At 35.7% G+C, this 13,351-nt stretch overlaps 1 protein-coding gene across 1 annotated transcript in view; it reads right to left on the bottom strand.

Moving 5' to 3' along the window:
- EBF1 (EBF transcription factor 1) overlaps positions 1-13,351 on the bottom strand; it is a 467,727-nt gene that overhangs the window by 207,784 nt on the left and 246,592 nt on the right. Inside the window, exon 11 of the mRNA XM_044659847.1 lies at positions 1,843-1,852. Coding sequence (XP_044515782.1) covers positions 1,843-1,852 — 10 coding nt within the window. The remainder of the gene's footprint in view (positions 1-1,842; positions 1,853-13,351) is intronic.

Genomic DNA, 13,351 nt, shown 5'->3' with positions numbered 1-13,351 from the left:
TAAAAGTGTATGATTTGAGACAAGAAGGCAAAGGAAATATCTGTTTTTATTAAAGTAAAGAACTAAATAAAATTACTGATTTCTGACATAAATTTCCTTTAAACCTCACACTTTTCTCCATTGTTCCCTTTTATGCACTCCTCTCTCCCCCTCACCCACCCCCAAGCCCCTATATTTCAGCTTAAATATCTTCAAACTGAGGTCTGCAAACATATTCAAGGTGGAGAAATATATATATATATATGAAACAGAAAAAAATAATGGGTCTCTATGGATCTTTGCCTCTCTTATTCTTGAGTTCTTTAAAGAAAGACGGCCTGATTTGATATTTCAAGGTACCTGAATGGGTTAATTTTCCCCCCCCTTATTTTGATGTTTCTGCTTATATTTTTGAAAGACTATCCCAGGCACAATGTGGTATTAGAGAGCTAACTGCTAACACATGGAGTGTTCTACAACTCCACAAAAAAAAAGTCTCTCATACTTTTACAGACTCCTTGGCCAAGAACAACACCATGAGTTTGATTTTCTTCATCATGAATTGACAGCTTATTTATCTCCATGGACGAACTTTCTAAGCCCTTTAGGCTCCCAGGCAACTTAGGAGGCATTCCGCTGACTGTTCAAAAATATTATTGCTTCATAAAAATAGAGACTAAATCATTTCATTCGGGTTGGGCCATTTCTTTAAAGTGAGGTTTTGTAGACTCTGAGTTATGACAACAGTTTATAACCAAATACACAAAGGCACACAAAAGTCCCACCCAATCTGGATTAAATTTCAAAAAACCTTTTAGACATGGAGCTTCTGCTGACAGGGCAAAATTTTGTGGCAGTGGACGTTTTCGTCCTCTTTGCTCTCCAATAATGCTCAGGGAGCCTTATTATAATAATTAGGGAGAGGTTATTTCCGCTTGCCATAACTCGCTATGGAAATAATGGTTTCCGGTGCCTGTACACCCAGCACGAAATAGAATGCAAATGCCAACTCCTGAGTCACAGTGGAAAAGCACATAACCCAGTGTCACCACTGTATATAAGTAAAACAAACTGCGACCCTGTCAGTCATTCCCCATGTACCAGGGTTTCATGCATGCCACTGCTCCCTTCCAGAAGGCTCACCACTGTTTGCTTGAATAAATCAATACACAAACAAGAAAGAACCCAGAAATGCTAACAGATCAAGTATTTAAATGTGGAATCCAAATAATGTTTTATTCGGTAATGAATTCCCTGACATTCTGCAACTAATAGCAGTAAGAATATTTAACTGGGCGGAAGGGGGCGGTGGGGAGAGAAGGAATTGTGTTCATCATCTTGTTTTTATTTGCAAGGTAATGAGAGGGGGCAGGGATTTTCCTCAGATGGACTAGAGTGAATTCTAGTTGCAAATTTGTCATCTGTGAGCACTGATATCCCACCTCACTAGGTGTCTAGATATGGATCTGACCAAGACACTTGCTTCTGCAATCAAGTTCTTCATCATTTCCCCAAATTATTTTATTCACAAGTCTCATTAGAACAGATAAAATAGCTTCTGACCATACTTATTCTCCCAAAATTTAGAAATACAGCTCCTATGGTTTCTTTGCAATCATCTCCACCTAGTTCTTCACCTATTTTTGATCTCCCTTTCTTAAAAGACACCTATCCTAAGGCCATGTGAGATAGGTATTCAGTTGCCGTTGTATAGGAACATAGGTTTTCAAGCTAGATGGAACCTAAGACATCATCTAGTCTAAAGTTTCAATTTTACTGAGTAGAAAACTGAGAACAAAAGAGGTTCTATTTCTCCTCTAGCTAGAAAGCAACAGGCCAGGATTCAAAATCAACTCCCCTGACTTGAAATCTTCTATTCTTTCCCTGCCACTACATCTTTTCTGCCATTGGAATGTTATATAAATATTTTTTCTGGTTTATATTGTGAAGTCCTAGAGGGTAGGAATCACACCTGTGCAGTTGGCTTTGTTTGTTGAGAGCCTATGAGAATGCTGGATGCAAATGCTCACATATGCTAAATATGAAAATAATGAAATCATTCAATTCATGCAGACTTTGTAAGGCAGAACCAACATGACAGGGATATGTATGTAAAACACTTGTCTGGTCCATTCAAGAAAATTCAAGATTTGCAAGCAAAGGGACATATCAAAGTTATCTTGGCAGAACTGTTTCTACAATAGGGAGGAAAGAAAAAGTAGATTTACTTATCTCTTCCTCCATCATTAGATATAACTTTATCTAAAAATGCCTATTATTAGATATCACCCTATCTAATAATATTTCCATTGTAATATTATTAGAAATAATAAAAAGAAAGGCAATAATTGATATATTAAAGAAACTTTAAAGTTTAATGGATAAAAATAATATTTTGAGGTGCATAGACTTAAGAAGAATAGGAAAAAAGATCTATTTTTTTATTTGAGAGAACTCCTACAGTGACAAACACTGAATATGGAGGTGAAATAACAAGTTAGTGTTTTACAGCCATAGATTAACACAACTTCAACTTGGAACTCAATTAGACACAATCATAAAATGTTCTCTAGTTGGTTTAGGAGTATCAGGGAAGTACCAGGGAGGATGTATAGTCCTTGAGGACTGGGATTTTTAAATGCTCTTCTGCCATGTTTTCCAAATTGTACAGAGATCACAGTCCTAAGATCATAGTAGACACTTTTAGAAAGTGATACCAAAATTCCAGTTAAGATGGCAGTATGAGAGGACACAGACAAGTTGAGCTCTCCCACAAATACTCCAGCAGTGACCTAAAAAAGCAGAGCAGATTTTTTAAAAGATAAAAATAATCCAAAGAAAAATTCTAGTAAACTCCTTTACCTAGCCCAGGTTAAACAAAATAGTAGCCAGAAGAACTTCTGAAAAAGAGGTCCCACCAGGAAGGCTAGAATAAGTAAAGATGATCATGCTAGAAGATAACACTACAATTAGGGAAATCTGACTCTAGCAAGGCCCCAAACAAGGACAGCCAACCAGAGAATTCTGGCCAAGGACAATGAAACTTTCAAGGACTTAGATCCAGACTCAGCAAGAGAGGTGAAAGGCAAAGACAAGAATCCAAGAAAGCAAGATCCAGACCAAAGAGGGCATGATAACCCTCTCCAAGATTTTAAATGAAGTAGGCAGACCTTGACCCTGACTCAGGAACTCAGCCTAGACATAGAGTAGAAGACATCAAACATTAGCCAGAAATAATTTAGTTCGAGCCACCCAATAAAGAGAGAGAGAGAGAGAGAGAGAGAGAGAGAGAGAGAGACAGAGAGACAGAGAGACAGAGAGAGACAGAGAGAGAGAGAGACAGAGAGAGAGACAGAGACTAACCCCTCAAGAAAACAAGAAGAGTTAATGAGAGGGGTGGATGGCTTGGGTTGGATAGGAAGGACAGTAGAATAGGTACAGATCAATTTAATTGGTGCTATCAGAACACTTCTCCTTCACAATCTTCTTTTTTTCCTTGTAAAGGTGTGGGATAGAGGCAAAGAGAGACAAAAGTTTAAATGGTTATGTATGATGCAGGGAAATATGCAACTAATAGCCCTAACCAGGAAAGTGAATGAGATGAATTCATCCAAGAAAATGAATAAATATTACTGAATGGATTAGAAAGCAAAATATAACAATATTTTATTTTGAAGAAACATACCTAAACAGAGATTCATGCAGAGCTAAAAATACATTAGACTAAAGATGAACCTTTTAAAATGCAGGGATAGCAGTCATGATGTCAGACAGAAAAATATATATAACTAAAAGAGATAGAGAAACTAAATTATTGTTAAAGAAACTCTAAAGGATGAAATAATATCAATATACAGAAATAATATACATATTCACTAAATAGTATACTTAATTATTTAAAAGAAACTTTAATTACATGAACAAATCATAAAACTATAATGGTTGAGGACCTCAATGCATCACCGTTGAGACCTAGACAAATCTAACAAAAAAAAGATAAACAAACTAAAGACTTAAATACTTTAGAGTGGTTAGATAATGACAGTTCTCTAGGAGTTACTGAATGGTGATAGAAGAGAAAAATATGCCTCTCTACTCTTAATGGTACTTTAAAAAAAAGGCTACATAGTAAGGACAAAAAATACATATAATTTCATAAACAAGGAAATATTAAATATATCCTTTTCTGACCATAATAAATTATAATTAATAAATGACCTTTAAAGAAAAGATAAAAATATAAATAGACACTAAGTAATTTAATCATTAAGATTTGGTGAGTCAAAGAACACATAGAAAAATAGATAATTCCATCAAAGATTATAACAAGGCAATAGACCAAAACTTTTTGGATATAGTCAAAACAGTCCTTTGGAGGGAAACTAAATACTTTCATAAACAAAGGCAGAGGTGCAGCTAAGTGACTCAGTGGATAGAGAGCCACGACTGGAGTTGGGAGGACCTAGGTTCAAATTTGCCCTCAGATACTTCTTTGCTGAGTGACCCTGGGCAAGTCACTTAATAACAATTATCTAGTCCTTATGCTCGTGTACCTTAGGACTGATAATTCCTATTATTCTAAGACAGAAGGAAAGAGTTTATTTTTAGTAAAATAAAATAAACAGAAGCAGAAAGAATAATTCAATGTATTTAGTGTGCAACTAAAAAATAGAAAAGTAGCAAATAAAAAACCAGAAAGCCCAAAAATGAAAATTCAGAAATCAAAGAAGAGGTTAATCAAAATAAAATCAAAAGAGCCACTAAACTGATAAATAAACTAGAGGATGATTTTTTAATTAATAAAAAGGATAAATTATGAGCTTATCTCATTTAAGAAGAAAGCCAAATCATTCATATCAAAAATGAAAAAGAAGTAATCAAAAATAACATTATTAGAAACTATTTTACTCAATTATATGCCAAAAAATAAAAAAATGGATGAATATTTATACAAATAGAAAATACCCAAACTAATAGAAGAAATGGATATTTTAAAGAACCTAAATTCAGAAAAATAAATTGAACAATCCATAAAGGATCTCCAAAAGGCAAGAGGGAAGACTCAGAATAAATTAGTTCTGTGAAACATTAAAAAATAATTAATTTTAATATCTTATAAACTGTTTTCAAAACAAGGGAAAGACAAAGCATAGAAACAGAACTATAGAAAAATATTCTCATGAATATCAAAACTTTCAAAAATTCTAAATAAAATATTAGCAAATAGGCTACAGAAATCTATTTAAAAGATCATATATTACATTAGATCTATACAAGGAATACAAGGTTGATTCAATATCAGAAAGTCAAAAACTAAATAAACTAAATAAACAGAAATGAATATCATATCAATATATCAATAAATTCAGAAAAATTTTTGACAAAAATACCTATTTGTTTTAAAATGTAGGAATAAGTGATTTACTCTAATATGGTAGAAAGCATCTATTTAAAATAAGGAGCTAACATTATATGTAATGAAGGAAAACTAGAAATTTTTCCAGTAAGATTACAGTTAAAATAAGGATGTCTATAATCACCACCATTTAGTTTACTTAGTCTACAATATTCAACTGAAACAATAACTTTGAATAGCAAGATATCAATTCAATGTACACAAATCATCAACTTTTCTAAAGAAAGAAAATTCCATTCGAAATAACCATTAAATATAATATATGTGATAATGTACCTACTGAAACAAACACAGAAGTTATATGAGTGCAAATCTAAAATTTTCCATAGAAGTAATAACTGATAGAGGTGGAGAGATATTAATTGTTCAATATTGAGCTGTGTCCAAATAACAAAAATGTCCATTCCTAAAAAAAATGTACTTTTTCAGGACTCTATCAGTAAAATAATCAAAAAGTTACTTTAAAAAGTTGGAAGAAAAAAATTCATCTGAAGGAACAATAAACAAATGCTGTTGCTATCCTCTTTTTTTGTCATTGAGGAAAATGAGGCAAACAGAAGTCAAGTGTCCCACAGCTAGGAAGTGTTTGAGGCCAGGATTGAACTTAGGTGAGGAAATAATGAAAATAATCATAATAATTTTTTAAAAGTTGAAAGGAGATTAGCAGTGTCAGTACTCTATACTATTTGGTACTGGTTTTAAATTTTTTTAAGCTGATCAATGGGAAAGTTTAAGACACATAATCTACAAGGAAATGGGTAACATAGTGTGCCATAAATAGAAAGACTGAAAATACTAGGATAAAAATTCATTCAACGAAAACTACTTAAGAAACCTGGAAAGCCACAATAAACTTCAAATGGATTTGTGACCTAGAAACAAAAATTTATATCATAATCATATAAGAAGAGGGAATGAGATATCTTTCACAAGAAAGAAAACAGTTAAAAAGCAAGTTTTTGCAGAAAGTTTTTCTAATCAAGGTATGACATTCAAGATATATAGGGAACTGACTCAACTATGTAAGAACAAGAACCATTCCCCAATAGAAAGAAGTTCGAAGGATATCAACAGAGAGCTCTCAAAAAACATTATAAAATGCTCCAAAGGATTAATAATTGAAATATAAATGGGAATATAGTAAAAGGAATGAAATAAAAGAGTATCAGTGAAATATTTTTAGAAAGATGAAATAAAGAAACAGAAGGAAAATTAAAGGAAAACAAAGGAAAAAACAGGTTGTTTTTGGAACTACTAAACAGAATTTCTCATATATATACTTTAAAGGTGAATTTAGTGTATTTTTTAAAGCTATATGTAGTGAAATTAAAAGTTTCACATATGATGTTCTTTTCTGTTTATGTGTAAAGGATGTTCACACTTGTTGACATCTGTCAAGTTCAGAATACCATAATTTTTAAAAATTTAAAATACAAAGGAGAAGTTGAAGTAAGAGCAAACAATATGCAAAAAAATATTACTCATTCCCAAAGGAATAGTGTCAGGACTTCCACAACTCAGTTAGCCGTGGTTGCTAAAGAAAGCTAAAGTCAAAAATAAAGGTGAGAGTTTTTAAGTTGTAGTAAGAGAAAAAGGGTAATCATTGGATGAATAGGATAGTGAATTTGAAGAACAAGGATCTATGGAGTGATGTCAGCTTAGAGGTAGGTCTCTAGTGAAGTTCCCCAGGACTCTATGCTTGACTTTGTACTGTTTAACATTTTTAACAGTAATTTGAAAAAAGGTACATTTTTTAGCCTTGTGGATGGTATGAAGCTCAGAGGAATAATTAACATGTGGTAAGAGAATCAAGAATCAAAAAATAACTTTTTAGCCTAGAACCTTAGACTAAATCTAGTAAGATGAAAGTTAATAGGGATAAATATAAAAAGAGGCAATATGGAATAGAGTGCTAACTTTGGAGTCTGTAAAATCTGGATTTAAGTCTTGGTTCTATCACATTGTAGCTGAGGAATCCTGTGAAAGTCATTTAACCAATAAAGGCAATGATCTGGTTTTGCCTAAAACATTATACATCCAGCCTTAGCATGGTGCTATGTATGTAATATGAATGTGGTAAACATGGATTGTTGTTGGATTTTTTAAAAAAGGAAGTCACTTAACTTCTCAGTGTTGGCATGCAACTTGATAATGCTATAATTGTCAGAGAAGGTACAGATCTGCATTAGTGGGAAAAATTCTTCATTGGAAAAATATCCAGCAATGAAATCACAGATCCAGGCAAATTTTGAGGTATGGTCAGGGAAAAGGAAAGAACACATGTATATGCATATTATCTCAAGTTTTTTTTAATTACCTGAAGCAAAAGATGGAAGCAGGGTTTCCTGAAAAATATTGGGGCAGGGGAAGGGAAAATCAATAGATTACAAATTCAAATATGAGTCAAGAATGTGTTATGTTAGTTTTTTAAAAAGCGAATATCAATTAATCTAAATTGAGATATATGGAACAAGCTTAGCCCCTCCAAAATACTATGAGAACATATCTCCTGCCTCTTGATTGAGGTTTAGGTACCTATTAAGTATAGAAGACTGCATATGATTATGGACTTGGAGAATGTGCTCATTATCGGAACTGGGTTTTCCCCCCTCTTTTTTATTCTTTGTTATAAGGGATGGCTCTCTACAAGGATGAGGACAAGAGATATATTGGGAAATAAAAGTGGTGTGAAAACAATGACAATAAAAATTTAATTTTTTGAGGAAAAAAGTAAAAATCACACTCCAGCATTTCCCCAAAAGTAGAGAGTTAAATGACTCTAGAACTTCATGGATGGACTTCTAAGACCTATATGAGGGCTCTACAATGTTCTGCCCTGACCAAAAGGTTCTATTTCTGAATCCTACTGTAAAGGGTTATACAGATGATGAACTGGGAGCTCAGGTTTACAGCAATGGGAACTGTCATCACTTTTGCAGCTCACAAAGGTAACCATTTTTAAAGGGAGTGAGGCCAGTTAGAAAGGAAAAGGGATCAAAGTCCTCTGGGATCTGTCATCAGTCTGTTCACAAAGAACATTCTGTATGTATATATGCTGTGATATATTTACAGCTGTCCAGACCCGCACACACATATGCACCCATACCTCACATCTCATCTACATTCACACACATTTGTTTGGTGCAATCTTCTTCCTCTTCCATTCATCTCCAGACAATTTTTCAAATGTGGTATGGATCAGAACTGCAAATATAGGAAGCCAGGTAGAGTTCCAACACCAAATTAAAATAGCTAACTGGCCAACAGATGGCAGCTGAAGCAAATCACTTGCCTATTTCAATAAGAACTACATTCATTTCAGTTGTTCACATTTTTCTAAACAGAAGTTGACTGCCCCAATTGTTTGTAGTGGATAACAAAATTACAAAACAAAAATCTTTCTTCCTTTCTTTTTGTTCCTAGAACTGAACATGGTTCGCAAGCCAAGATGTCCCCGGGTCTTCTGATTTTTAATCAGCAAGGTGGAAATGTCACTCACCCAGGAGGTTATTGATTAAAATAAAGAACAGAAATGTTTTCTGCATGAACCCTACTTCTACTGGCAATGTTACATCATTTAGATACTGAAAGAAACGAAAGGGGGGTTGGGGGGTGGAGAAAGGAGAGAGGAAGTCCTGAGACAGTCACAGAATGGGAATAAATAGCACAAAGAAGCTTTCTGGCCTGAGGATAGAGGCAGAGGTTGGCATTATTTTACATTAGAAACACTTCGTATTCAAAACTGTAATTGATAGCAGTGAAGTGTTAGGGAAAAGAGGCACTGGTGTTCAGGCAGGCTGCCCTGCCAATCAAACTCAACCTTTCTTTAAATGAATAAAAGCTTCATTGCCCTATTATGCTGATATAGGCAGGCAGGACTAAAGTAGCCTGTTTGTCAAGTTTATGTGCACTGCCCCGAGCTACTTAGATACTGATGCTTAAATAATACCCTCAAAATCACTGGTGATTTCAGATACAGTTTTCCTTTTGCCAACACAGTGTAAATTTTACCCTGGAGTTGCCCGGGACTAGAGGCAACTGGGAGACTGTATTTCCACCAACGCCTTGGCTCAAAGGGGCCGTTTGGTCATCCTTTGTTTACAATCCAATTTATGCGGTGGTGTTTCTGTGTGTTCTGCCTGGGTGTTTCCGTGTCGATGCTGAATGAAGGCTGCAATAATTACCAGGCCAATTCGAAGTCCTCAGCCCTGCATTTGCTGTATTCGATATGGCAAAGCTTCCTTAGCCTAGGACACTCCTTTCCTACCCGCTTCTGCAACTTGCCTCTCCTTCTCAGAAGTAGGGGTTTGTTGTTGTTGGTTTTTTAATGCCCGGAAGTCCTTAGAGACTGAGGGGGAAAGAGAAAAAGAGGGCTATCGCATTTGTTTCCTCCTTCCTCCTCCCCATTTGGCCATTTTTTCCATTCTCCCTTGCTTGACAACATCAGGCCCTACAGAGAGGCTCTCCTTCCAAAGGCAGGGGCATGGTCGGTGGGCGTTCAGAATGGCTCCTACCCCAGAGAGAAGGAAGAAGAAGAGAGAGGAGAGACATGAACAAGCTGCCTCTTCCTTCTCTGCAGTCCAGTCTGTGTTCCTACTTTCCCCTCTTCTCCAGTTGCTCCTGCTTACAAATGCATGTGACAAAACTGCTTTGTACTTGCAAAGAAGGAGCTGTTGGTAACAATGAACGTGCAATTGGGCTGGAAATAGATTTATCAGGCTTCAAGGATTATTGTTTGCAAAGAGATACTACACACATTACTATTTCACAGTTCAGCTATGACATTATTAACCTACTGTGCAAGAATTTTATTGCTAGATTGGTCCATTTATCAAAAATAAGAGAAACTCAAAACCCCATAAGGAAGTTAACATTTCAGGCAAGCTTGGCTTTCACTTAACGTCATTAATCTATCTATTTACACAAGAGGAAGAAATGTTCATTTAGTAACGTCTCACAGTTCAGTATAAAAGCTCCAATACGTTACTGAATGCAAACATGTGAATGTCATGCTCATTCTTGCAGGGAAAATGAGTGTTTTCTCCTTAAAATGAATCAGAGTTTGCAAAGTCCCCAGAGTCTCCCTCTCATTCTGGGCTGTCATATATTGGGGAGTCATGTGCCCATCCTTCAAGCCCTGCAAGCATTGGGCAAAACCCAAATACTGAACCACTGGAATGTATGAACCTGGGCTTCAGAAAGTAGGGGAATGGGAGCAGACACCCACAACTGCATGTCATCACAAAGTAAAGAGACTTGGAAGGAAACTATCCAGCCTTCCAACAAAGCCTGCTTTAAACAAGAAGAAAGAAACTGATAGCAAACATCTCAATAATTCATGGAGTAGCAATTGATTTTTTGGCTGAAGGACTGCCTCCTTTCAACTTCTCCAATGGGAAGATTCACGGTATCATTCAATCTTAGTGTTGGAAGGGATCTCAGAGGTCATCTAGTTCAACTCCCCAGCAAGGAGGTCAGTGTGCAACATAGGCAATAATGTTCCATATCTGCACACAGACAACAGACTATTTTATACAGAGAGATCATACAACTATACATTCAATATATTGAATGTATAGTTGTATGATCAACATATATATGTATATATGCTGATTCCATATGGATTAGGCAGCACTGCCTAAACTAATTTGCCAATGGAAGACTTTGGGTCTTTGATAGATTTACAGAAGCCAAAAATATAGACCTGGCATTGGGAAGTCTGAAGGAGCCTGGGAGAGAGGTCTGAAATATTCTTGGGAGAGTAGTATTAGAAAAACTTTGGAGAAAAATAGAGGAAATTAAACCTATTTCCCTGCCAAAAATTGCAGTGGTCAAATGCAAGCCTTTTGTTAGCATATCACCAAATGCTTTAGAGGATAAATATCACTAACATTGAAGTTTTTTCATAGAACTCCCTAATCATGTCATATGTAACTATGGGATTCCATGACAGAAGAAACAGTATGAGAAGCAGGTACTAATCGAATGCATTTATACATCTATATTCAGTAGTCATATCTACATGTTGTAGTACATGTATTCTAATTTCTTATATGTATAATTCATATTTATGTAGCAATTCCCTATATAGACAGCGGGACAGAGAAACAAAGATAATGTACTTTGGAAATGGTGAATTACTATATAAATATAAGCATATATTATAGATAGATTGTATGTGTATATATATGTAATTATCTTGTTCTTCACAACATGTGAAGGCAGGCACAACAAATATTACACCATATAAGTAAACCTTGAAGGGGTTAATGCCCAAGTTCACATTGAGAGCAAGTAGAAGAGTTAGAAAAACCAAGTTCTTACAATTCCTAATTCATTGTTCCTTCTACTATATCATATGGCCTGCCATGAGTTGTGTGTGAATCCATATTTAAATAAAATGATAATTTAGTTTTAACATAGGACTTTTATGGCTACACCACATTTGATAAACACATTCATTTACTTAAGTTTTTCCCTCACTTAGAAAACAACCTTAGAGAATATCTAGTCCATTTACTTTATAGGATCATCACATGGAGATGGAAGGGATCTTAGAGATAGTCTGGTCCAACCTCTTCAATTTAAAGATAAGGAAACTGAGGTCCACAGAAGTTAAGAAAGGGATGCAAGATCACCTAGCTTGCTGTTTAGTGACAGAGCCTGGACTAAATCAATTCTCCTAACTTGTCCACTGTTTTACTCTACATAATAAGCCATGTCCCATTGACTTCATTTGTTATAATAACATTTTTGCAATATGCAATATATACTCATCTTCCACTGATAGCAATAATCATAATTGCTCGGCCAGAGTCATACCACAAGGTGCCTTCAGAGTACTGTGAAAAAAAAAGCCAACTACAGCTAGAAGTGGTCCTGTGGTTATGAAGGGCTGTTAGTTACAGTCTTAAAATGCTGTTTTCACAATATGAGAGGGACAAAAAAGGGTAAAGGGAGGAAATGGACCATTCATTGTATGGGGATGGACCCCCTGGAATTCCTTGGATATACCATTGACAATGGTATAGGCAGAAGACTCCTGTCTCTGAGCTTTGTTTTTTGAATCTTGCAGAAGCAAGAACAGCATGTTTTGCATGACTGATCTCTTCACCTTTCTAACCCCTCCTTGTGCTCTTCTGTCAAACCCTGGGGCACATAAGCATCTGACTTTCATCTTGAGAGGATTTTTCCCCTTTGGGGTAATCTTTTGACATGATGATTTTCTTTTTTTCATTGTGTTTCTTGTGTTCACATAAGAAGTAACTTCTCCAACTAATTCAGATCCCATTCTCACCCTTCTCAGAATTCTTCTAACCCTGGTATTCTAGACAGTTTGGCACTTGATCCTATATTAGAGGCATCCAAGTTCAGGGCTCTTTTTTCAGTAATGGGTTGCACAATAAGATATCATCCATATATACTTGGGGAACATGAATTTTTTACAATTATTAATTGATCCAAGCCTGCTAGTATGACATCTCAGTCCCTACCGGGCTATTAGTTCATGTATGTTAGCTAATTAGGTTTTTAGATGTGCTAAAAAAGATCAGGAAAGTCCTATTTGTCTTACAAGGCTTCACCTTGGGTACTCATGTTTCATATTGGCCTCCACTTGTTTTCTTTATTTTTTTTTATTTTTTATAGGCAATGGGGGTCAAGTGACTTGCCCAGGGTCACACAGCTGGGAAGTGTCTGAGGCCGGATTTGAACCTAGGACCTCCCGTCACTAGGCCTGACTCTCAATCCACTGAGCTACCCAGCTGCCCCCTCGCTACTTGTTTTCTTATGTGTTGATCTTCTTCCCCCAACTAAACTGTAAGCTTCTAAAGGGCAACTCAGCAAATCTTTCGTCTCCTACAACAGTGCCTACAACTATAGCATCAAAGAATCATATGGAAGAAGCTCTGGAAATGACAGAAGCATGTGTGTGGCAGGTAAACATACATACCTACA

This window comes from Gracilinanus agilis, chromosome 2 (assembly GCF_016433145.1).
Source record: "Gracilinanus agilis isolate LMUSP501 chromosome 2, AgileGrace, whole genome shotgun sequence".
NCBI lineage: Eukaryota > Metazoa > Chordata > Mammalia > Didelphimorphia > Didelphidae > Gracilinanus > Gracilinanus agilis.
The sequence above is the reverse complement of the archived record's forward strand: the minus strand, read 5'-3'. Positions and strand labels throughout refer to the sequence as shown.